The 26,722-nt window shown below is 43.8% G+C and overlaps 1 protein-coding gene across 3 annotated transcripts in view; it reads left to right on the forward strand.

Moving 5' to 3' along the window:
- The window catches only part of RHPN1 (rhophilin Rho GTPase binding protein 1), a 208,822-nt gene that overhangs the window by 148,629 nt on the left and 33,471 nt on the right, over positions 1 to 26,722 (forward strand). For all 3 annotated transcript variants that reach the window (XM_069220879.1, XM_069220878.1, XM_069220877.1), the window contains one exon: positions 14,667 to 14,786. In XM_069220879.1, the coding sequence (XP_069076980.1) occupies positions 14,667 to 14,786 (120 nt within the window). The remainder of the gene's footprint in view (positions 1 to 14,666; positions 14,787 to 26,722) is intronic.

Consider the following 26,722-nt stretch of genomic DNA (forward strand, 5'->3'; position numbering starts at 1 on the left):
AGCCAGTTAAAGGAAGGGCTATCACGCCTAGGGTAGAGAAAAAATACAAGCCTCCCCAACGGACCCTGTGTTTATAACACAGCAACTTACACCAGACTCAGTGGTTGTAGGAGCAGCAAGAAAGAGGGCAAACTCTCAATCATCAGGAGACGCTCCGCTGCCTCACAAAGAGAGTAGGAAGTTTGATGCAGCGGGCAAACGAGTGGCAGCATAGGCAGCCAATCAATGGCGGATCGCGAACTCACAAGCCCTGCTGGCTCGCTACGACAGGGTACACTGGGACGAGATGCAACACATTATACAGCACTTGCCCAAAGAACACCAGAAACGTGCCCAACAGGTTGTGGAAGAAGGACAAGCAATATCCAGCAACCAAATAAGGTCCGCATTAGATTCAGCAGACACAGCAGCACGAACAGTCAACACTGCGGTAACCATTCGCAGGCATGCATGGCTACGAAGCTCGGGATTCAAGCCAGATATCCAACAAGCTGTGTTAAACATGCCTTTTAACCAGGAACAATTGTTTGGGCCAGAAGTGGACACAGCAATTGAAAAATTAAAGAAGGACACTGACACGGCCAAAGCCATGGGCGCGCTCTACTCCCCACAAAGCCAGAGGCACATTTAGAAAGCCACAATTTAGAGCGGGGTTTCGAATGCAAACACCAGAGCCTTCCACCTCGCAAACCAGACCTACCTATCAGGGACAATACCAGAGAGGAGGGTTTCGTGGCTCATATAGAGGTGGACAATTCCCAAGAGGAAAGGGAAAATTCCAAACACCTAAGACAAGTCAAACCAAACAGTGACTTCAATGTCACCAACCCCCAACACTTAACACCAGTGGGGGGGAGACCTACCGCACACTACCAAAACTGGACACACATAACTACGGACGCATGGGTCCTAGCCATTATCCAACATGGTTATTGCATAGAATTCATAAATTTCCCGCCAGATGTGCCCCCAAGGGCAGACAATATGGCCAAACAACACTTAGACCTATTACAACTAGAGGTCCAAGCATTATTACAAAAACAAGCAATAGAGTTAGTACCCAACCATCAGAAAGGAACAGGTATCTACTCACTATATTTCCTAATTCCAAAAAAGGACAAAACGTTAAGACTTATATTAGACCTCAGAACACTGAATCTCTTCATCAAGTTGTATCACTTTCACATGGTAACACTTCAAGACGTGGTTCCCTTACTAAAAAAATAGGACTACATGTCAACGTTCGATCTCAAGGATGCCTACTTTCACATACCCATACATCCTTCTCACAGAAAATACTTAAGATTTGTAATACACGGCTTGCATTATCAATTCACAGTGTTACCGTTCGGGATAACAACAGCCCCAAGGGTATTCACAAAATACCTTACAGTAGTAGCCGCTCACATAAGGAGACAACACATGCACGTATTCCCATACTTAGACGACTGGCTAATAAAAACCATCACTCAACAACAGTGTCTTCTTCACACGCAATACATTATAGAAACTCTACACAAACTAGGATTTTCTATAAATTACCAGAAATCACATCTACAGCCATCCCAAATACAACAATACTTGGGAGCAACACTCAACACACAAAAAGTGATTGCCACTCCAAGTCCACAAAGGGTCCAAGCGTTTCAAAATATAACATCAAACATACAGCCAAACCAACACTACCAAGTAAGGTTTGTAATGAAACTTTTAGGCATGATGTCTTCATGCATAGCCATTGTCCCAAACGCGAAATTACACATGCGGCCCTTACAACAGTGCCTAGCAAAACAATGGACACAAGCACAGGGTCATCTCCAAGATCTAGTGTTGGTAGACCGCCAGACACACTTCTTGCTTCAATGTTGGAACCCTATAAATTTAAACCAAGGGCGGCCATTCCAGGACCCAGTGCCTCAACACGTGATCACAACAGATGCTTCCATGATAGGGTGGGGAGCACACCTCAACCAGCACAGCATACAGGGACAATGGGACAATCAACAAAAACAACTCCACATAAATCATTTAGAACTGTTTGCAGTGTTTCTAGCATTAAAGGCATTTCAACCACTAATAGCCCACAAACACATTCTTGTCAAAACCGACAACATGACAACAATGTATTATCTCAACAAACAAGGAGGGACACACTCGTCACAACTGTGTCTCCTAGCACAAAAGATTTGGCATTGGGCAATTCACAATCGCATTCACCTGATAGCACAATACATACCAGGCATTCAGAACCAGTTGGCCGACCATCTCAGTCGAGATCACCAACAAACACACGAATGGGAAATTCATCCCCAGATCCTACAAGATTACTTCCTACGCTGGGGAACACCACAAATAGACCTATTTGCAACAAAAGAAAACGCAAAATGCCAAAACTTCGCGTCCAGGTACCCACACCCTCAGTCCAAGGACAATGCACTATGGATCAGTTGGTCAGGGATATTTGCTTACGCTTTTCCCCCTCTCCCACTCATTCCTTATCTGGTAAACAAACTAAGCCAAAACAAACGCAAACTAATACTCATAGCACCAACTTGGGCTCGCCAACCTTGGTACACAACACTGCTGGACTTATCAGTAGTACCTCCCATCAAATTACCAAACAGGCCAGAACTGTTAACGCAACACAAACAGATTAGACACCCAAATCCAGCATCGCTCAATCTAGCAATCTGGCTCCTGAAGTCTTAGAATTTGGACACTTAGACCTTACACAAGAATGTATGGAGGTCATTAAACAAGCTAGAAAACCCACTACAAGACATTGTTACGCAAACAAATGGAAAAGATTTGTTTACTACTGCCACACTAATCAAATTCAACCAATACATGCTTCCGCAAAGGACATTGTAGGCTACTTATTACACTTACAAACGTCTAAGTTAGCATTCTCTTCAATTAAAATACATCTCACAGCAATATCTGCCTATCTGCAGATTACACATTCAACATCGCTCTTTAGAATCCCAGTCATCAAAGCATTTATGGAGGGACTAAAAAGAATCATACCCCCAAGAACACCACCAGTACCTTTGTGGAACCTTAATGTTGTATTAACACGACTCATGGGCCCACCACTCGAACCCATGCACTCTTGTGAAATGCAATACTTAACTTGGAAAGTAGCCTTCCTAATAGCTATCACATCACTTAGAAGAGTAAGTGAGATACAAGCATTTACTATACAAGAACCCTTTATACAAATACACAAACATAAAGTGGTTCTCCGTACAAATCCCAAATTCCTATCAAAGGTCATATCGCCATTCCACCTAAACCAAACAGTGGAACTCCCTGTCTTTTTTCCACAACCAGACTCAGTAGCCGAAAGAGCCTTATATACGTTAGACATAAAAAAGAGCACTAATGTATTACATTGACAGAACTAAACAATTTTGTAAAACAAAACAATTGTTCGTAGGCTTCCAAAAACCTCATGCAGGTAATCCTATATCCAAACAAGGCATTGCAAGATAGATAGTTAAATGTATTCAAACTTGCTATATTAAAGCAAAAAGAGATCTACCTATTACACCAAGAGCGCATTCCACTAGGAAAAATGGCGCCACACTGGCTTTTCTGGGGAATATACCTATGACAGAAATTTGTAAGGCAGCCACCTGGTCTACCCCTCATACATTCACAAAGCATTACTGTGTAGATGTGTGAACAACACAACGAGCCACAGTAGGACAGGCTGTAGTGAGAACATTATTTCAAACAACTTCAACTCCCATAGGCTAAGCCACCGCTTTTTGGGGAGATTACTGCTTATTAGTCTATGCACAGCATGTGTATCTGCAGCTACACATGCCACCGAACGGAAAATGTCACTTACCCAGTGTACATCTGTTCGTGGCATGAGACGCTGCAGATTCGCATGCGCCCTCCCACCTTCCGGGGAGCCTGTAGCCGTTGTTAGTTGAATAAGAATTTTAAATTTGTAAATAAATATTATTTTAAGACACATTATGTACATACATACCTACTCCATTGCATGGGCACATCTAGTATACTCTCAACTCCTACCTCACCCTCAGCGGGGAAAACAATCTAAGATGGAGTCCGCGTCCATGCGCAATGGAGCCGAGAGGGAGGAGTCCCTCGGTCTCGTAACTCGAAAAGACTTCTTCGAAGAAAAACAACTTGTAACACTCTGAGCCCAACACTAGATGGCAGGATAATGCACAGCATGTGAATCTGCAGCGTCTCATGCCACGAACAGATGTACACTGGGTAAGTGATATTTTCCATATATATATGCGAAGACCAAGGAAGATACTATTTGTGAAATTTTGTGGTGCTACGTGATCAGTAACAAACTTTCAGTCCGTTGTGGCTCAAAACAGATGTGGAAATATAGGACATAAGAGTTTAAGGTGCAGAGATTGGGGGGCCCACAGTAAATTGGCACCAACAATTACTCATAGCTTTTTTTTTTTTTTGTTTAATGATTGCTGGAATTGGTCTCTCTTCTAGTTTCCCTGGTCACGTAGCCATCAGTCAGCCTTCCACTTAGCCACCAGGCAAATTTATTTTGTAGCACTTACGCAGTAGTTTGTTTCTGGCCATCCACTCATCAACTGCTGTGAGGTAGTTGATGAATATCCTGAAAATTATGTTGCTTGGCCATTAGCTGAATGTCATAAGTGTAATTATAAATTATAATAGTGTATTCCCTAATGTTAACAGGCCATTCGTGTTTTGTTATCTCCCCACACTAGGGATCATTTTAAAAACAGTATATGCGATAATACTTGAGTGAAACATAAACAACATGCTCTTTATGCATAAGAGTTCAGCACCTTATGGCAGGTAATGCTTAGACCAGTTAACATGGAGACAGATGAAGGAGGGAATAATCATTTTGGAAAGAAAGAATCAAACTAGTTCATGGAGATTACCATACACATTCTAGATACAATGAAAACATGTATTATTTTGTAACTGTTTATTAATGGACCCATGAGGATGGAATCTGAGGAAACCAGGCACCAGGTAAGATGTGTCCCTCTGACATCAGCTACATAAATGCAATTAAAAACCAGCTGAACTTTGGTGAGGGCACGGTGCCCCGAGAGTGCCCCAGGGACATATGAATGGAGGAGGAAACCTTCTGGGTGTTTAGTAGTCCTCGCCACTGGCGATAATTGTCTGTGGGGAAGCACTATTTTGAGGGGATTCACGTGGATCATTTAAGAAACCATTTGTGTAAGTGGGGTTTTGTATCTATGTAAGTATGTGTTCGATGGCATCTGTCGCTGTAGATACACATGGTATGCATGAGCTCGCCATCTGGTGTTGGGTCGGAGTGTTACAAGTTGTTTTTCTTCGAAGAAGTGTTTTCGAGTCACGGGACCGAGTGACTCCACCTTCTGTGCTCATTGCGCATGGGCGTCGACTCCATCTTCGATTGTTTTCTTTCCGCCATCGGGTTCGGACGTGTTCATGTCGCTCCGAGTTTCGGAACGGAAAGATAGCTGAAGACGGAAGATTTTCGACGGTATCGTTGCGATCCGGTTAGAGATAGACACATACGACGACGCGTTGAACATCGAAGCGCTTCGGTGCCCTTCGGGGTAGATTTCGGCACCCCGTCGGGGCCTAGTCGGCCCGACCGCGTGGAGGACAACGCCGATGGATCGGACCCCGTTTCGATTCTGCCCCGAATGCCACAACAAATATCCTTATACGGACCTGCACTCGGTCTGTAATCTGTGCCTGTCACCCGAGCACAGTGAAGAATCCTGCGAGGCCTGTCGGGCGTTCCGGTCCCGAAAAACTCTGCGCGACCGTCGAGCGAGAAGACTGCAGATGGCGTCCACGCCAAAAGAGCGTCGACAGTTCCAGACAGAAGAAGAACAGGAGGAATCCTTTTCCATCCAGGATTCAGACTCCGACGAGCTACACTCTACAAGAACTGTGAGTAAGACGTCGAGATCAAACCTTAAAAAAGGAAAGAAGGCCCAGGGGACGCCACTGCCAACCGGCCATGGCTCCACCCAAATTCTCGGTGACCAACAATCGGCACCGAAAAAGGCCCTTTCAGTGTCGAGATCGTCCGACTTCGGTCGAGACACCGGCACGCAGCCTCCTCGGGACCGAGAGAGTGCTAAACAGAAGCATTGACACCGAGAGTTCGGTGTCGACACCGATCGACGCCGAGACAGTGGCGCCGAAGACCATAGAGGCCAAGAATTTTCGGCACGGAAAAAGAGGAAGGTTACCTCGGAGCCGAAAAAACAATCGACAGGGCTTTCGGAGCCGAAAAAAGCGACATCAGACCCTGTTTCTGGCTCCTATACCGAAGAGCATTCTATGTCTTCTCAAATGAAGAAACATAGATTTGAACAAGAACTGCAATCCACTGACGTGGATCACACGCAAAAGCGTATCTTTATTCAGCAGGGGACTGGGAAGATCAGTACCCTTCCACCTGTCAAACGAAAGAGAACGCTTCAGTTTACTCCTCAGCAACAAACAACACAAAAGGTAACACCTCCTCCCTCGCCTCCACCTGTAACTCCGGCTTCGCCAACTTACACCCCGTCACATTCGCCAGCTCACACCGCCATGAGCCACGATGACCAAGATCAGGATGCGTGGGACTTGTACGACGCACCAGTGTCTGATAACAGCCCAGACACATACCCAACTAGGCCATCACCACCGGAAGACAGCACAGCCTACTCACAAGTGGTGGCTAGAGCAGCTCTATTCCATAATGTGGAACTACACTCGGAACAAGTAGAGGATGATTTTTTATTTAACACCCTCTCCTCAACCCACAGCTCCTACCAAAGCCTGCCGATGCTCCCAGGCATGCTACGCCATGCAAAGGACATTTTCAAGGAGCCAGTTAAAAGTAGGGCAGTGACGCCTAGGGTGGACAAAAAGTATAAGGCGCCTCCTACGGACCCTGTCTTCATCACCTCTCAGCTGCCACCAGACTCTGTGGTGGTAGGGGCTGCCAGAAAACGGGCAAACTCACACACTTCTGGGGATGCACCTCCCCCAGATAAAGAAAGTAGGAAGTTCGATGCAGCCGGGAAGAGGGTTGCTGTCCAAGCAGCAAACCAGTGGCGCATCGCAAATTCACAAGCGCTGCTAGCGCGATACGACAGAGCCCACTGGGATGAGATGCAGCATCTCATTGAACATCTCCCAAAAGATCTGCAAAAAAGAGCAAAACAGGTTGTTGAGGAGGGTCAAAACATTTCCAACAATCAAATACGCTCCTCCATGGATGCAGCAGACACGGCCGCAAGAACCATTAATACGTCGGTTACCATCCGTAGGCACGCATGGCTCAGAACGTCTGGATTCAAGCCAGAAATTCAGCAGGCAGTGCTTAACATGCCAGTAAACGAGAAACTTCTGTTCGGTCCGGAGGTCGACACAGCTATAGAAAAGCTCAAGAAGGACACTGACACTGCCAAGGCCATGGGCGCACTCTACTCCCCGCAGAGCAGAGGATCTTATAACACCTTCCGCAAAACACCTTTTAGAGGAGGGTTTCGGGGTCAGGCCACACAAGCTAGCACTTCACAGTCCGCACCGCCCACCTACCAGGGACAGTACAGAGGAGGTTTTCGGGGCCAGTATAGAGGGGGGCAATTTCCTAGGAATAGAGGAAGATTTCAAAGCCCCAAAACCACTACCAACAAGCAGTGACTCACACGTCACTCACCCCTCCCACACAACACCAGTGGGGGGGAGGATACATCAATATTACGAAGCATGGGACAAAATAACTACAGATACATGGGTCCTAGCAATTATCCAACATGGTTATTGCATAGAATTCATGCAATTCCCTCCAGACATACCACCAAAATCACAAAATTTATCAAAATACCATTCACAACTTCTAGAGATAGAAGTTCAAGCACTACTGCAAAAAGATGCAATAGAATTAGTACCAAGCACACAAATAAACACAGGAGTTTATTCACTGTACTTCTTGATACCAAAAAAGGACGAAACACTGAGACCAATTCTAGACCTCAGGGTAGTAAACACATTCATCAAATCAGACCACTTTCACATGGTCACACTACAAGAAGTGTTACCATTGCTCAGAAAACACGACTACATGACAACCCTAGACCTCAAGGACGCATATTTCCATATACCAATCCATCAATCACACAGGAAATATCTAAGGTTTGTATTCAAAGGAATACATTACCAATTCAAAGTATTGCCTTTTGGTTTAACAACCGCTCCAAGAGTATTCACAAAGTGCCTAGCAGTAGTCGCTGCACACATCAGAAGGCAGCAAATACATGTGTTCCCGTATCTAGACGACTGGCTAATCAAAACCAGTTCGCTCACACAATGCTCAAACCACACAAATCAAGTCATACAAACCCTCTACAATTTAGGGTTCACCGTCAACTTTGCAAAATCAAACATTCTGCCAAGCAAAGTACAGCAATATCTAGGAGCCATAATAGACACGACAAAAGGAGTAGCAACGCCAACTCCACAAAGGATCCACAATTTCAACAGGGTCATTCAACACATGTCTCCAAACCAAACAATACAAGCAAGAACAATACTACAGCTCCTAGGCATGATGTCCTCATGCATAGCCATTGTCCCAAACGCAAGACTGCACATGAGGCCCTTACAACAGTGCCTAGCCTCACAGTGGTCTCAAGCACAGGGTCACCTTCTAGATCTGGTGTTGCTAGACCGCCAAACTTACCTATCGCTTCTATGGTGGAACAGTATAAATTTAAACATAGGGCGGCCTTTCCAAGACCCAGTGCCACAGTACGTAATAACAACAGATGCTTCCATGACAGGGTGGGGAGCACATCTCAATCAACACAACATAAGAGGACAATGGAACATACATCAAACAAAACTGCATATAAATCATCTAGAATTATTAGCAGTTTTTCAAGCACTAAAAGCTTTCCAACCAATCATAACCCACAAATACATCCTTGTCAAAACAGACAACATGACAACGATGTATTATCTAAACAAACAAGGAGGAACACATTCAACGCAGTTAAGCTTGTTAGCTCAAAAAATATGGAAGTGGGCAATCCACCATCAAATTGGTCTAATAGCACAGTTTATTCCGGGGATCCAGAATCAGCTGGCAGACAATCTCTCTCGAGATCACCAGCAAGTCCACGAATGGGAAATCCACCCACAAATTCTGAACACCTACTTCACACTCTGGGGAACACCACAAATAGACTTATTTGCAACAAAAGAGAACGCAAAATGCCAAAACTTCGCGTCCAGATACCCACACAAGCAATCCCAAGGCAATGCCCTATGGATGAACTGGTCAGGAATATTTGCTTACGCTTTTCCTCCTCTCCCTCTCCTTCCTTACCTAGTAAACAAATTGAGTCAAAACAAACTCAAACTCATTTTAATAGCACCAACGTGGGCAAGACAACCCTGGTACACAACACTGCTAGATCTGTCTGTAGTACCACACATCAAACTGCCCAACAAACCAGATCTGTTAACGCAACACAACCAACAGATCAGACACCCGGACCCAGCATCGCTGAATCTAGCAATCTGGCTCCTGAAATCCTAGAATTCGGACACTTACAACTTAGCCAAGAGTGTATGGAAGTCATAAAGCAGGCCAGAAGGCCATCCACTAGACACTGCTACGCAAGTAAGTGGAAAAGATTTGTTTGTTACTGCCATCATAATCAGATACAACCACTAGAGGCAACTCCAAAACATATAGTAGATTACTTGCTCCATTTACAAAAAGCAAAGCTAGCCTTCTCTTCTATTAAAATACACCTTGCAGCAATATCTGCATACCTGCAAACTACATATTCAACTTCCTTGTATAGGATACCAGTTATCAAAGCATTCATAGAAGGGCTTAAAAGAATTATACCACCAAGAACACCACCTGTTCCTTCATGGAACCTAAACGTGGTTCTAACAAGACTCATGGGCCCACCCTTCGAACCCATGCACTCTTGCGGAATACAATTCCTCACCTGGAAAGTTGCCTTTCTCATCGCCATTACATCTCTAAGAAGAGTAAGTGAAATTCAAGCGTTCACAACACAAGAGCCTTTTATACAAATACATAAAAATAAGGTCGTCCTACGACCTAATCCAAAATTTTTACCAAAAGTTATTTCTCCATTCCATCTAAATCAAACGGTAGAATTACCAGTATTCTTCCCACAGCCAGATTCTGTGGCTGAAAGAGCACTACATACATTAGATGTCAAAAGAGCATTAATGTACTACATTGACAGAACGAAGAACAACAGAAAAACTAAACAGCTATTTATTGCATTCCAAAAACCTCATGCAGGTAACCCAATATCAAAACAAGGTATAGCCAGATGGATAGTTAAATGCATCCAAATCTGCTACCTTAAAGCAAAAAGACAACTGCCCATTACTCCCAGGGCACATTCAACAAGGAAAAAAGGTGCTTCAATGGCCTTTTTAGGAAACATCCCAATGCAAGAAATATGTAAGGCAGCCACTTGGTCTACGCCTCACACATTCACCAAACACTACTGTATAGATGTGCTATCCGCACAACAAGCTACAGTAGGTCAAGCTGTATTAAGAACTCTATTTCAGACAACTTCTACTCCTACAGGCTAAACCACCGCTTATGGGGAACTAACTGCTTACTAGTCTATGCATACCATGTGTATCTACAGCGACAGATGCCATCGAACTGAAAATGTCACTTACCCAGTGTACATCTGTTCGTGGCATCAGTCGCTGAGATTCACATGGACCCACCCACCTCCCCGGAAGCCTGTAGCAGTTCAGAAGTTACCTTCAATTTTGTACATTTGTATATATATTACTTAATCCTTTAATAGGTACATACTTACATTTTTCATTGCGCGGGCACTATTACTATAGTACAACTCCTACCTCACCCTCTGCGGGGAAAACAATCGAAGATGGAGTCGACGCCCATGCGCAATGAGCACAGAAGGTGGAGTCACTCGGTCCCGTGACTCGAAAACACTTCTTCGAAGAAAAACAACTTGTAACACTCCGACCCAACACCAGATGGCGAGCTCATGCATACCATGTGAATCTCAGCGACTGATGCCACGAACAGATGTACACTGGGTAAGTGACATTTTCATTCTTACCTTCTATGGTGTTCCCTGGGTAGTGGGCAAGGACATGTGGCTAGTGAAATCTGATAGGAACTTCTAGCCGCAGATTCCTTACCTCAGAATTATCTCCAGTCATAAGACTGGATCTGGAGATTTTTCGTAAGCAGTACCCCTGTGGCCGGTGGGTGGCATCCTTTGGCACTGCATAGCATCGTCTGCACTGGAAGTGATTTGCGTGGTGCCTATATAGGCACCACCCCAGCGAGCTGACGTTAGTTCTTTCCTTTCCCGCCCAGTCAGTTCAGACTTTGATAGAGTTACCCCCAGTCATTTTTTGACTGACCTTTTTTTGACTTTTGTCTAAGTGTTTTTTTCGAGACTTAACTCATGGTGTAGCAGGGAGGTCCACGAGGAAGAGGGAACTCTTGGGAAAGCAGGGAGGTCCACAAGGAAGAGTGTATTCAAGTCCTGCAGTGCTTGTTACCGGCAGATATCAGTGACAAACCAGCATCTCATCTACCTCTGTTGTCTTGAGCACAACCACAAAGCCAAGACCTGCATGAGTTGTTGTACCATGCACCCTAAGGCCTTGTGGGAGGGATCCCTCAATCTCTTTACTGCTCTATATGCGATGCCGCAACGCTCTTGATTCCTTTTCAAAGGAAGATCCCAGGATTGGCCGCGGAGCCATTGTTCTTCGTCAAAGTCCTCCTTCTCCTTTACGTCTCACAACGAATAAGAGTAAGACTCCAAGAGCTCTTCAACTTCACCTTGTCCTTCAAAATCATCCAAAGAGATGAGGGAGCGTCATCACTTGAGACCTGGCTCTGCGGTTGAGTCTGCCCCTATGCGGTCTCCACACCTCCTCGAGTTTCCTGGAGTGGGAGTAACCCACACCCAGCTCTGAGAACTTTGAGGCAATGCATTTCATATTTGGGTGGTCCGTCCTTGCTGGTGCACCTTCAAGCCCTACAGGTTGGGGAGGGACTTCTATTTGTTCCCGGTCGGCAGGCCCGGCGCCACTCTGACCCCTTAGATCCACAACCGGCGCTGAAGGTATTACCTCGACCTTTCTTGATGCTGGTCCTGATGTCAACTTTCCCGGCACCGCTGGCGCCACCCCCATTCTCCTCCCTAACTCCGAGACGGAGCTGGAGGGGTGTCGCCCGACACAGACTCTGGCGCCATCTGGAGCCACGCCCTCGAGGCTGGAGCCTGAGTCCTATTTCTATGGGTTAGGACTTTTGAAAGATTGGGAGAGGCCACTGGACCCTGAACAATACCATCCCCTAGACCTATGCTGATGAGAAGAATTGGCGAACACCAGTGGACTGGACACCTATCCAGATACTGGCATGTTCTCTCCTCCTACCATGACAAGAAGGTGGGTGAAAGCCTCTTTTGGGCGAATGAGGTTCTGGACCTTAGCCTGCCCTCAGTGGCAGTCAAGACAGGTTCTCCAGCCAGGAATTACCCCCTCAGGGCTTCTCCCATTTAATGAAGCCCTTATGGATGTCATGCTCGGGCCTGGTCAAAGTCCTGCACATGGGCTCCTATGAAAAGGACAATTGTCTGCTGCCATCGCCCTGCGCCAGGTGACCGCAGTTTCCTCATGCAGCACCCTGCCCCAGAGAGCTTGGTGGTCCAGGACTCCACCTCCAAATTTCACCCTGGCCCATTCCCTTCCACTCCACTGGACAGGAAATCCGAAAGGCTGAATATCGTCGGTAAGAGGATGTTCTGTTTCACTAACCTGGCACTACAGTGGATGAACACTGCATGCCTCTTGGGCCGATACTCCAATACCATTGTGGACTCAGTTGCGCAAGTGCTGCCCCATGGTCTCGGACAAGGCCTGAGCCATACCTTCGCAAGCAATTGCTGATGAAAGGGACGCAGCCAACTTAACCATACGATGTTGGCCGGATACGACTGACTCACTGGGTAATTTCATCGTCGTGGCCCTTAAGCGCCGGATTTGACTGAGAACCACTGGCTTTTCGGGAGTTGTCTAGGCCCTCGCTCATGATCATGCCCTTTGATGGCTCGTTTGTTTGGATTGAAGTGCTCTAGAGCTTTAAGGACAGCAGAACTGCGTCCTGGTCCTTGGGCCTTTCCCTGGCCCCACACCAACCCAAGTCCGCCTACCACACCTTTCATGGCCATGCAAGGGGATTCCAACTGTGTCTGTATACGCCCAGCCACTCTGGCCAGAAATCCGCACAGTTGTTTTGTGGTCGAGGGTGTGGTTCTCGCATACCATGTGGGTCAACCAGCGAGAGGGCATGCAAGTCCATTAAACTCCAGCTCACCCCCACGGCATCCACTGCCTCCAAACCCATTTAATATACCAACATGGGCTTCCAGTGGGTGGTTGGATACGCTATCATATGCGCAATGGAAGGTCAATAACATCAGACCATGGGTTTTGCAGCTCATACAAAAAGGCTGCTCCTTTCCCTTTTTCACCACCCTCCACCCACGCCACCTATGTACGACAAGCTGACGGAGGACACCTTTTCGTGCTTCATCGGGATGAAGGGTATTTATTCCAAGGTAAGGAATCTGCAGCTAGAATTCTTTGGTAATGCCTTATCTGGTAGAGACTATCTAGCAGCAGATTCCTTACCAACCCACACATCCTCCCCGGTTTGCAAACTGATTCAGAGTATTAGGACTTCCCCTTTCACAACCCTAGCTTGATGCACCAGTGATCAGTTTTCTTTGTGGTTCCGCGCGCCTGGTGTGTGGTAGTCACCACGCACGTCACTTCTGGTGCGGACGATACTATGTGGACGAGCCATGTACGGGCGTGCAGGGGTACTGCTCAGGAAAAATCTCCGGATCCAGTCTGACACCTGGGGAATATTCTAAGGTAAGGAATCTGTGGCTAGATGGAGTCTCTACCAGAAAAGGAATTACCAATTGTAAGTAACTTGTTCTTCAGTTTCTGAGATCCAAGTGATAGCCATTAAATACTAGGCCGATCTGCGACTCTAAAGTGGCGTCAGCAGCAAAATAAAGCCATGATCTTAAACTCTTTCTGCATGTTGAATCATATTTAAAAAAAATTGGGAGTGCAAAGGACGAGAGTGCCAAATTTCCTTTCCTCCCAAAATAATAAGCTTGTTCCTTGATTAATTTAGTTGGAGATAGGTGGTCAACATCTGATTGTGAATGTTCGATTCAAAATATTCAAGGCCAGGAGCCTGGTTGTTGGTCTTCTGAGAACTTGCTGCATAACGTGTGTCTCCAGCATAGGTTTTTAAAATAAGCCCTAGGTAGGAGAACATTAGGCGACCCTACCTATCACCTTATCAGTCTTGGGCAGAAAGTTTTGCAAGATTGAGTTTGGCGAAGTATTTCTGCAAAGAGATTAATCATGGGTTCAATCCCAGAGAAATTAGGATAGTTGCAGTCAGAGAGCTGTCACTGATTTTCTCACAACCAAAACGAACCAGTAAAATGGTGAGCATTCATGTTAAGTGCTGATAAATTAATTGTTTATCTATTTTCTGCATTGTCATTTTTCTTTTCTCCTTGCAGTGGTATTTGAGTCAGACATTTCAGAGTATGAAAAAGCCTTTCTTCAGTTCCACGTTAATGCACCTGAAGGGCCAACGCTTAGCATAGCCCTCCAGGACCCTGAAGAGCGCCGTAAACTAGGTAACAGTTCTTCTAAATCTTCCTGTGGGATGTAATGCTTGTGCTCAGATGTTGGTGTCAAATACAGCTGAAAGTTGTGTCAGACTCTTCAAGGGCATGTGACTTGTTCAGCTAGATTGCGATTATTAATATCGACCACCCTCCTATCTGTGGTGGCTTAAGATCTGGGACCTCTTCCAAGAAAAGGATGCATTCCAAGTGATAATGTACTTACGTACTCCAGCTCAGTTCTGAAGGATTTGGCCAGAAAAGCATCAAAGCACAAGTATCACAAATAAAATGTGTAATTTGGCTTCTGCAAAGTCGTATATTTCGTTTAAGCACATAGAAGAATTACATTATGTCGAAGGTTTGTACATAAAGTGAAATATCACATTAGTCCACATTATTTTAAACATTTCTTTCTGTGACAAACTGTAATTAAAAACCACACTAGTGCATAGAACCTTGATGGACCTGGTCTTTCAGTGCTCATTGCATCGCCTGCGGGCTGCATTCAGCCCTCCAAACTTTTTCATGTAGCCATCCTTTTGTAATCAGAAGCACTATGCTTCTGTTTACTGTCCTGTTTGCTGATAATAAAGAGGTTTGAGTAAATAGGGGTTAACTGTCAGTCTTCGAGGAGCCCTTAGGGAAGCACTTCACACAGCAATTTGCACTATAAACAGGAGCCTTGAAACTGTGCGTGAGTGGGGCTAGCTTTATTTAAATGTTTATTGGGATTGAGGAGCTGCAACACAAGTGTTCTTTCTAACACAGGTTTACAAACTTGCTTCTCTTTAAAGACATTGAGGAACTGATAAGAAAGATTGTGAACATCTTTGATAACACTCCCTAAACAGTGTTGGAGAGAGGTCTTTTCACATGACTTTGTCAGCCTAGTGTACTGTAGAATCATAGACCTAATTTGAGTCTGAACGTTAATGATATGTTTTCTATATAGCTTTTCTCATTTCCCACACCATTTCCATCTTTGCTTCCCATGCTGAATAGGTAGGGGGTATTGGTGATTTCCAAGCCTGAAGAATCAGTGACTTAGCAATTAAAGTAGCAACAAATATAATTTGCTTGGAACAAGTTGGTAAACCTGAATGTTGTGAGAAACCAAATAATGCCTCTAGTGGATTTGGAACTAGTTTATAGGATATAAAAACACTAATCCTCTGAAATATTTTCTCTGCAAATGTTGTCAGGTGTTTACATGTAAAACTTACATGAAGCCAATCCCCCTGAAGCGCCTGACAGCGTGGACAAGAGCCTGATACCTCAGGGTACATTTCCTTTAATCTAGCTGAGTATAGTAGTGCAGCCATTTAGAGAAAATGCAATTTAAAAAACAATGTGCTCCCCTGAGTGCTTTATATGTTAGCTTGTTGTGAAGTTTTCATTGCTGTGTTTTCTATTTTGCATTCAGTGAGGTTTTTCCACTTTAATTAAAAATTGAGCGATTATGTCAGATGTATGCCCTGTATAGAGCCTCCTATACCAGTTACCAATGCCCAGTAGGTTCTCTACTCGGGAGCTCAAGCTAAGGTCCTAATAATTGCACAAATAGCAGGTTTAGTACATATATCATGAGACACGCAACAAGGCTGCCCTCTTTCCCCTGTACTTTTTGCACTTTTCATCGAACCATTGGCAGCGGCAATTCAACAAGACAAACCTATATAACCTCCTCTTCCTCAAGCACCTAAACTTAAATTATTTGCAGATAATATGATTTTATATCTTCGTGCAGATTCATGTAATATTGCCAGAGCATTCTTAAAGATTGCGATCTTTTCGGACCTGGGAGGATATAGTATTAACCGCTCTAAGTCAGAAGCTCTTTTGTATAATGCCGAGAAAATAGTTCTACCAATGGACATTAGGGTCCAATCCTCAACCTCTAGTCCCATTAGATACTTAGGGATATTTGCGTCCAATTACTTTTCGGATTCTTTTTCGGCTAAACTACATAAGCACTCTTAAGAAAATACAAGGTCTATTAAAGAAATGGCAAGCATCTCCTCTTACGATTATAGGGCGAGTGGCATTGGTCAAAATGATGATTCTTCCTTTGGTGTTATTTATTTTCTCAAGCATAATCTTGAGATGTCCTCAAAAATTATTTCCGGATATTGGTTCGTAGATTAGACAATTTATATGAGCAAACAAGAAACCTCGCCTGCAGCCAGAGAAGGTAGCTCTTTCAGTGGAAAATGGGGGGCTAGCACTCCCCAATATTAAAACTTACTATGAGGCATCCTTCTTGGATTGGGCTTCAAAGACCACATTATTGCCGACCACTAGCATTTATCTTAACCGTACGTTAGATGACAGTGGACTTAGGATTTATTGGAGTGTTTGGTTGGGTCCCATCCCATTTACACACCTTTTCTTATCTCTTCTATTAGCTGCTCTACCCAATAAAACCTTTAGATATTCTCAACATACTTTATTTCAGTTTATCAAATCCTTTTGGGACATCAAGGATAGTTTAGTCAATAGATAATTTGTTGGTGTGCTCCTGTTAGAAATTAGTTCATAGTCTTCTAAAAATAGAGCAATTTAGCTTTGTCATTTTCATGGTATCTTCACTCTGAAAGGTGCTCTGATAGAAGGCCCCACAATCAACCTTTGATAAAAGTATTGACATCAGTTTTCCTTCCTAAAACTTTTCTACATGCTCAGTACTTACCAATGGCCTTAGGTTCCGTTTTTAAACCTCTCGTATTTGCAGTTTAGGGCAGTCTATGCCTGTTACAATGGGACTGCCATCTCTGTTGCCATTTTAGTGGTTGACTGGGAGGGACTATAAAATCAGCAGTCTGGCGCGGGCGCTCTGCCGGTGCACTGAAAGCACTCCAAAGGCAAGTCCACCTGCACCTGTTCATGCTTAGTGCCAGCCACGCTGCTGGTGGTGTGCCAGAAGGTGAGAAGGCAGTGGAATCTTTTACTGATACTAGGATTACCTACATAAGTGATCAGCGCTTAAGTTATGGGTAAGCCCCCTCGCGCTCCTTTAACATCCAATTATACAAAAGTAATGTCCATGCCGTCTCTATTTGACTGCTATTAACGGCACGCATCTCTCATTAAAGTGTGGCCTTCTTAATGCCAGATCCCTGGTAAAACACTCAGCAGAAATCAGTTTGTTACTTGAGTCGGGAAACTGGGATGTCCTGTTTATTACGGAAACCTGGACCACCACTGAGTGAGCAGTAGATCTAGGTAAGGCCTGGCCTGTGGGTTTTAAAGCCTTCCATAAATCCTGGCTTAATAAGAAGGGGGAAGTGGGTATCCTATATCTTGAAAGGTGGGATTTTTCCACTGTGGATGATTTAGAAAGTATTGAGGTGCTAGGATTCTCTCTGAAGACTAAGAGGTGCTGTGCCTTTGTTATAGGACCCAAGATGTCAAATTTTCACTAATTTATAGAGATGCTCTCCAATATGGGCACTGGCCCATGCTAATTTCTTCATTTTAGGAGACTTTAACTTTTGGGCAGAACGGGAATTGTCTTTGCCTGGCAAAGAACTTTGGAGTGCCTGTGAGATCACTAGACTTCAACAATTGGTCCATGGCCCCACTCAACAAGGGGCCACACACTTGATATCATTTTCGCCATTGATGGCTTAATTTAATTAAATGAGATTACACCTCTATGTTTGACTTACTTATTTTTATGTATTTCTGTTGAAACCGACGTCCTGGATGAAGGCCTTGCCCTCAGGAATCCTGACCAGCGCTTGAAATAAACTTGTCAAGCCTTCTCAGGGTCGGGTTTTTGACCTGGTTAATTCACTAGATTCTAAGAAATCCATTGAGACTAATTGTGCTATACTTGATGAAGAAATCACTGCTAGGTTAGATACAATTATTCCCCTCTTATCAGAGACCTTGGACCCGACCATCTGCTCCATGGTATAATGACGCGTTTAGAGCAGCTATGATAGTATGCAGGCAATTGTAAAGAAAATGGCTCCAGAATTATGCAGAAGAGGATAAGCAAGACCTGAAGAATGCCCTGATTAATTATAAAAATGAGATTAGGAAAGCAAAGGATTATTTCTATGCAAACACTGTCCTTGCTTCTTCGAGCAATGCTAAATTGGTGTTTGATATTTTTTGTGACTTGTCCTACCTCCAGTGTTTGAAACATGAAATAGTTCCCTTGCAGAAACTATGTGATGATTTGGCGATTTTCTTTGAAAATAAGATTAATAAAATCTTAGAGGACATTGATGGCCCTTCCATGGTGGAGCAATCACTTTCATATGTAGCAACCACCTCGGAGGTTGCCTCCCGAACTCTCCTTGGCGCATCGGAGAGATCAGAGGATCTGGCTGTAAGTTCCAACTGTGAAAGTGAGTGCTTTAACCTAATACCTGAGGAAAATGTCCTTTGTGTTGCATTGGCCACTATGTCAAGATCTCCGTTAGACCCATTTCCGGCTAGACAGTGGAAAAAATGGGCAGAGGACCTCATGCGTCCTTGTGATTTCTTTGTAATCAATACCTGAGTTCTGGGACGGTGTCACGCATTTGGAAGAAGGCCATAGCTACGCCCTTACTGAAAAAACCTTCAGCAGACCCAGCAGTACTGGGTAACTATAGGCCTATCTCCCTTAACCCTTTCCATTGAAGATCATGTTAGTAGGATCTTATCCCAAAATTTAGAAGACCATTCCCTGCTTGAGGAAGAACAATGCAGTTTTAGATCTGGCCATGGCACTGAGGCAGCGCTCCTGAGAGCAATAGAATAAGTGTGCAGGAGGGTAGACCCAATCAATCTACAGTATTAATCTTGCTTGATTTGTCGTCAACGTTTGACACAGTTAACCACAATAGCTTACCTGCTAGATTAGTGTCTCTGAGTTTTGGTGGCACCATGTTAAAGTGGATAAAATCCTATTTGCAGGATCGCTGCCAGGCGGTGGCTCTGTCTCCCTGACGTTCGGAGTTCAGCGATATCCAGCATGGAGTGCCGCAAGGGTCAGCACTTAGTTTGGTTTTATTTAATATTTACATGAAGCCATTGATTTCTCTAATAAAAACGCATAATAATCTCCGTGATTAACTCTGCTGATGACACACAATTGATTTTGTCCTTTAACAGAAATTAGCAAATCGCGGTCATTTCTTTCAAGACCCGTAAGATCGATATTGTAAAATGGATGAACACAAATTCTTTGTTGTTCTTCTAATAAGATCCAGTTACCTCTACCCCATAATTCTTATCACTACCTACTGAATTGGAGGTGTGCTCTTCGGAGACCGTCCGTAACCTTGGGGCCACATTTGATAACACGTCTCTCTCTTGAGAAGCAAGTAAATAAAGTGGCAGGAGTTTGTTTTGCATTACTCCGTGGCCTTAGAAAATTATTCCCAGTGCTACCTGCGTATGCCAAGTCATTAATTGCACAGGGTGTTATACTTAGTCGGCCCGATTATTGTAATGCCATCCTCCTTGAAGTTCAGATATCTGCTGTGAAACTATCGCTGAATAGGTCTTGTAGATCCTCTGCCTCCAACGCTCTTAGGGAATTGCATTGGTTTCCCATGTAACATAGGATTTTTTTTTAATCGATGTGCATTGTGTTTAGGGCCTTGCAGGAGAAGGGTCCAGTTTTGTTCCAGCGTAGACTGAAAAGATATGCTCCAAGGAGGCCTTTGCAATCTGCCACTGCAAATCTGTTGCAGGTACCTAGGTTCCAAAGATCTCACAAGGGGGCTGACCCTTCTCTATTAAGGCTGCTTATTTGTGGAGTAGGCTCCCGCCACTCTGAGAGCACATACAGATCTGCTGAAATTCAGGAAAGCCCTGAAGTCATGACTGTTCCCAAAACAGTAACTGCCTTTACTTGCTGCTTTCCCTGCAATTATTCTTTCTGCTTTCCCAGCACCCTTACACCTTGGTGCAGGGGTGTCTGCATTGTTGGCCTACAGGGCCATGAAAAGCCACGCAAAGTGGCTTTACATAGCCTTGTAGATATGGATCTGCACTCTGTGGTGCCAGTGTGTCATAAAAAGTGATTAACCTGCGGCACAAGGGGTTTGTAAAATGCCCCTTAGTCTCCACACTCTGCGCCATGCAGTAAGATAGGAAGGGCTCACTTTATACATGCAGGCATGATGCAGTGGTTGAATTGAGTACCCCCAGTGTCACATGTAGAATTTAAATAGGCCTGATATTTGGGAAGCTTGGTAATGCTCTTAGTATTGGCAGGAGGGCTCCATTTACATTGAGTATGATAAGGTCCATTTGTATATTCACCCACGAAACACAAAGTATGATAATCATTCCTCTACTCAGAGCCTAGCTACCTCTGCCTTGTATTCTTGATGCTTATCGTTAATTTCTTTGCAATAGTATGCTCACGTGTCCGTTACTCAGACCTGTAACTTGTCCTCATACCTAAGGGCTAGCCTTTGCAACATTTTATTTTCCTACAGCCTCTTGTACTTGTGTCATATTGCTGGGGCTCAACTCCTGGATGAAAAGCTGCAGGAGGAATGTGTTATGTTACAGCAATGTTTTTTTGTACTGCATATGGATACCTACTTGTTACCTGCAAATGTGTCCAAATAAACTTCCATACCATGGGATTTCCATCGCCAGCTTAATTGCTGTTTCTGTGGCATACAAGGTTTACTGTCTGCGTAGATTCCTAGTTCTCCAGTATTAGATCTTTCATAGATTCACATGCTTAAGTCATTAGCCATTGTCGAAATGTGAGGAGTCCCACGATACCATAGTAAAGCAATGTGTGAAACTATCATAGGCCTAAATGGCAATGAACCGCCAGTTAAATAGCCTATGTCTTTTATTTAAAAAAAAATGTAATGGACCAAACTGCAACCCTTGATCAATCAAATAACACCACCCTTCAAGATAGGCTGAATCCCTCAGATTTTCTACTGCGCTTTGTGTGATGGGAGTCTGTTTGAGCTCTGCTCAAATGACTGCCTTTTTCTCAACCATTGAGAAGAATTTCTTTCATAACACTACTCACTGGATATATCTTGACATATTCTGAGTGGAACATCATGTCAGAACCAGCTGAAAAAGGGCTTTTCAGATCCTATGACACTTGTGGGAAGAAGATGTTCTACTCTGATGATCAACATAGAGTGTATATATTGCCTTCACCCGGAACATAGGGTGAGAGACTGCATGATTGGTTGCACCTTTTCTCCGAAAACTTTGAAGGACAGGGAAGGTAGACTTTTGTAAAAACAAAGGACTGCCCTTTCTCTGTGGACGATAGTGATGAGTCTTCCAAGACTGTAACAACTCGCAAAAGGGAGAGATCTACTGAAAAACTGTCTTCAGAGTTACCCTTCAAGGCTGGGAAAAAATCTCTTCATACCCCCTCTGCACATTTTAAAAAACATGAGGACCGTCTAGCTTCCTCACAAAAGGTTCATTCAGAACCTACTGCACCTTCCTTCAAAGAAGCTCATCCAAAAAGAGTCTTAAAATCTCTACCACCGATGACCAAATCTCTGACTAAAGCTGCATCTTCTAAATTTGTATTCTTGTCAACGACAGTACCATCAACCACAACCTAGTCGACAATGTCCGTGGTGTCAATGACGACGACAACGTAAATGTTTACCACTGCAGCATCACCTATGATTATGAGTTCTTCCCAGCTGTCACTGACAATAATCATAACAGGAAAAATATTCAAACATACACTGATGACGACCCAGTCAGCTAGTCCGACGCCGACTGAGAGCTCACTGAAGAAACCACCTATAAAAAAGCTACCATCAACGACTCTACCATCTACGAAAGAACCATCCGAACAGTTGGCGCTGCATACCTCGATGAGGAAACCATTGATAAAGGTGCCGTTGATAGGGGATCCGTTGACTACAAAAACAACTTTCAAGACGGCATTCCTCCCACTGTCTTTATCTCAGTAAATGATAAGCCCACTGTAGAGATAGTTCAACCAGTCCACACATCACCATTCGACGACTCAGACGAAGACAGCCCATTCGGAGTCGCTCATAGTCCATCCCAGTTACAGGTAGAGTGCCAGGAATATGATGACGAGGAGGAGCAGTATCATGAGGACCTCTGTTATGCTACTGCAGAACCATCAGAACAATATCAAGAGGAGGATTCAGCTCATGATCCTCAAGACTAACAAGAACTATCCATTCAAATACTTAGTGAGCAATCTGCAAAATATGCTCCAGGACTATTTCCGTAGGGTTTCAGTGTCTACCCCCTAAACTCCAGCACCTCAAACACCAAGGCCAGAACCATCTCCTCATATTGGCACACCACGCGCATCACAACTATTAACGGCTCCTGCAACCCCTCTTCCAACTTTGGCTGCTACTCTAACTCAGCCCCCCAGCCGATGATGCACCTTCCATGGATGATGACAGGGATGAAGGGGAAATCAGAGACACTGCATTAGCCCTCAAAGCCATGAAAAATCCAGCTACAGTTTTAGCAGTCATCCCCATTCTTAATTAAAAAAAAATACAAGGCAGCAGGTGAATCCCTAACATGCTTGATTGGCCAACTAAAGCCAGATTCATTTGTATACCAAGCAGCCCAAAGTTGCTCTAAAAATCTATCCACTCCAATTACCACTCCTCCGGAAAGTGATGGTTGTAGACTGGACAACATCAGCAAGCGCTTCTCTTCCATGACAGCCACAACGGTTATGGCGGCTAATTCTCGAACAATAGTAGGCTGTTGCAACCGCCAAATGTTGTCAGATATTTCTACATATATCAATTTATTGCCAGAAGCTGCCAAGATGGAAGCCCGAAAAATATTGGAGGAGGGAGCAAGACTATCAACTGAATTTATAAACTGTGCTGTTGATGTCTCATCCATGGGATTCAGGCAATTGGCAGGTGCCACAGTCCTCCGAAGACAGGGATGGCTAAAGAAAGGAACAGTAGAGGTCATTCCAAAAACTCAGAGAGGAATTGGTTTCTTTTCTTGCTTCTTCCTTATCTGGAAGCAGTCAGGAGATTGGCGCCCTGTCTTAGATCTTCGAAGCTGAACAAGTATTTGAAGAAGCAGTCTTCACGCATGGTTACACTTCAGGATGTACTACACCTTCTGAACAAAGGGGATCACGTGATGGCCCTAGAACTAAAGGATGCATATTTACATGTTTCAATCCACCAGAAGCACCGGGAAGTTTTATGTTTCAAGGGGCATCTGTGGGGCATGCAGAATTACGACATCTGTTTCAGTAAGGTGAGACTTTGTTAACTATCTTTCCCACCATCTGCTATGTCTTCCTGTTGTTAATGTGGATACTTTTTACTGCTAACTATTCTAATTCAAGCATGTGAATCTATGAACGATCCAATACTGGAGAAGAAAGTTTGTTACTTACCTGTAATGTAGTTTTCCAGTATTGGTATCTTTCATAGATTCACATGCAACCCACCCCCCTCCCCTGAGTGGCTCCCTTTATAATCCAACATTGTTTTATTACACTTATGCTAAGAAATCGGAGGGATTCAGTCTCTCTTGGGAGTGTTCTAGAGGGTGTCGTCATCAGTTTGGCCCTTTTTATAAAGGACATAGGTAGGCTGTTAAACCAGTGGTTCATTGCCATTATGGCCTAGGATAATTTTACATATTGCTTTACTATGGTACCGTGGGACTCCCACTTCGACGAGGAATAATTCAAGCATGTGAATCTATGAAATATGCTAATACTGGAGAATTACAGTTACAGGTAAGTAACTAATTTTCATTCTCGGCAGAGGCAACAAAGGCGACTGGGTGGTTTAATCATGAGGGATCGGAGTAAATCTGCTTAGCGCACTACAGTTCTTTACTCCAGTGGCTTGTCCATGCTGCTGGATCATATGTAAAAGCTAGTCCAGCCATGATTTTGTTCTTTATTCTCTGAAATCCTTTTTCCCATTTGGGAATTTTTCAAAGAATTTCTTTGTATACTTGTGAGCCCCAATTCAGGCCAGTATCACAAAAAAGAAAATTCATGTGTTTGCAGGGATGTGCATTGTTCATATGTGGTTGTGAACACTTTCACTTTACGCCTAAACAAAAATAAATATGAGATTTTACTAAAAAGACAAGGATAGGCAGATATCCCATACAAACATACTGAAAAGTGAGGCTGACTACTTAACTGGGTTTGTGGTTCCAAGCATGGTTGTGTATCAGTGTCACACACTAGGGCATGCAAGAGATTACTTAGCAGAATTTATTCAGGAAATTCTACTATTTGTATGCCGGGGAAAGAATAATGCTTAAATATCTTTGGGAAGCAAGCTTGTCATAGCACCGTGGGTCCTAGTTTGGAGTGCTAAGCTAAAGTTTTGCATTATATGTTTTTTAGTAAACTAAAACTTTGAACATGCATTGAAAGTTTTTGCATTTTGCCCTTCAGGTGCATTATTTTTAGTTGTTGGAGAGTGTTTGGATTTTGAACTTTCACACTACATTTAACCCTTTCATTCAATATAACGACTCCCTTAACTATTATAAATGCATGAAAGATCCTTCTAGAATTAAACTATGCAAAGTACTCATTTGTGCCATCAGGATGGAAAATATATGTGGCAACTAGTTCACAAATTATACTGCACATATTTTGTATTTAGCTTACAATGCTTTGCACATTTATTCTTAACAACCTTTATTTGTGATATTCACAGAGATGCATGCATGCATGCTGTGTATTAGGATTGGTTACAGATTTTTGGGATGGGCAACAACAGCCACCCATTAATATTGTTGTGTAGACTCTCATTATTCTAATGAGACTACTGGATTTCGAGCTGCAGGATCGCCTGCCGTGTGGGAGACTGAGTCTGACCCACTACAGGAGATGCCTGTCGCTCTAATTCGGGTTTTGCTCTGGCTAACTAGCAGTGCCTCATCTCTACCCAAAGGCAGGGATGATTGGGCAGCCGAGTGAATGACATACTTGATTTCTCAGGGAAACTGTGGTCACTCGGGTCTCATCCTTTTCTCTCGATTACATTGGTTTCATATACACAATGACAAACAGAGGCAGTATATGTTTCAATAATGTTTTAATAAAGCAACTGCATCTTAGATAGCAAAGCATGGGATGCAATAATCAGGACGATACAGCATGACAAGATTAAGATTGTGACTAGGCGAGTAAAGCATAGAAATAATGCTACCATATTGTCATTAGAGTCAATGGACTACTTCCTACCTAGGCTGTAACAGAGCACAGCGTGTTAAGCTCTAATTCTGCCTTTCACGTTCCCCCTGGGAAGACATCCCCCCACATACCTGAGCAAAGGCCTGAAGTCTGCATAAGCAGCTGTAGCGAAGCAATCAGCATACAGTCGTGGGTTCTCTGGCTGCAATCTCTCTCTAACATATAAGGGACAGGAAAGTGGTTTTATAATAAAACAGCTGATGTTCTGAGAACATGTCCCTACATAAGGATGTGTGTTTTCTGTGAATATCAGAGACAAAACTCCACACCACGTTCACTGGCAACCTATCTTACTGCAGCCTTGGAAGAGGCACAGAGGGAGCAAGAATGTCTTCTTTGAGAACAAAGTGCTGGCCTAGGCAAAAACAGTTAGATAGAGAGAAAATAAAACAAGACTATGAAAGTGGCTATTGTAATAATAATAAACGAAGCTGAATAAAATATATCTAGGTTAAAGTGAACAGCAGCAGGCCTAGTATGCTAAACTAACCTGCATGGAGCTACAACTAAAATGGCTACACAACAATAATATCTCATTATTGTGTCATTTCATGACCTGCGGTCCAGTAATTCTCAGAGTTGCTACTTGTCAACTGCTGCAACATCATTGTGCTTGCAGCTGGACTCCCACCGATTTTTACACTGAGAGAGTGGACTGAAAAGACAGTGGGAGGCCACATCCAACGTAAAAGCGTACATGGTGGTATATCTAGAAGAAAATGTTTTGCTAGTGCATTCC

This window comes from Pleurodeles waltl, chromosome 2_2, assembly GCF_031143425.1.
Source record: "Pleurodeles waltl isolate 20211129_DDA chromosome 2_2, aPleWal1.hap1.20221129, whole genome shotgun sequence".
NCBI classification, from domain to species: Eukaryota; Metazoa; Chordata; class Amphibia; order Caudata; family Salamandridae; genus Pleurodeles; species Pleurodeles waltl.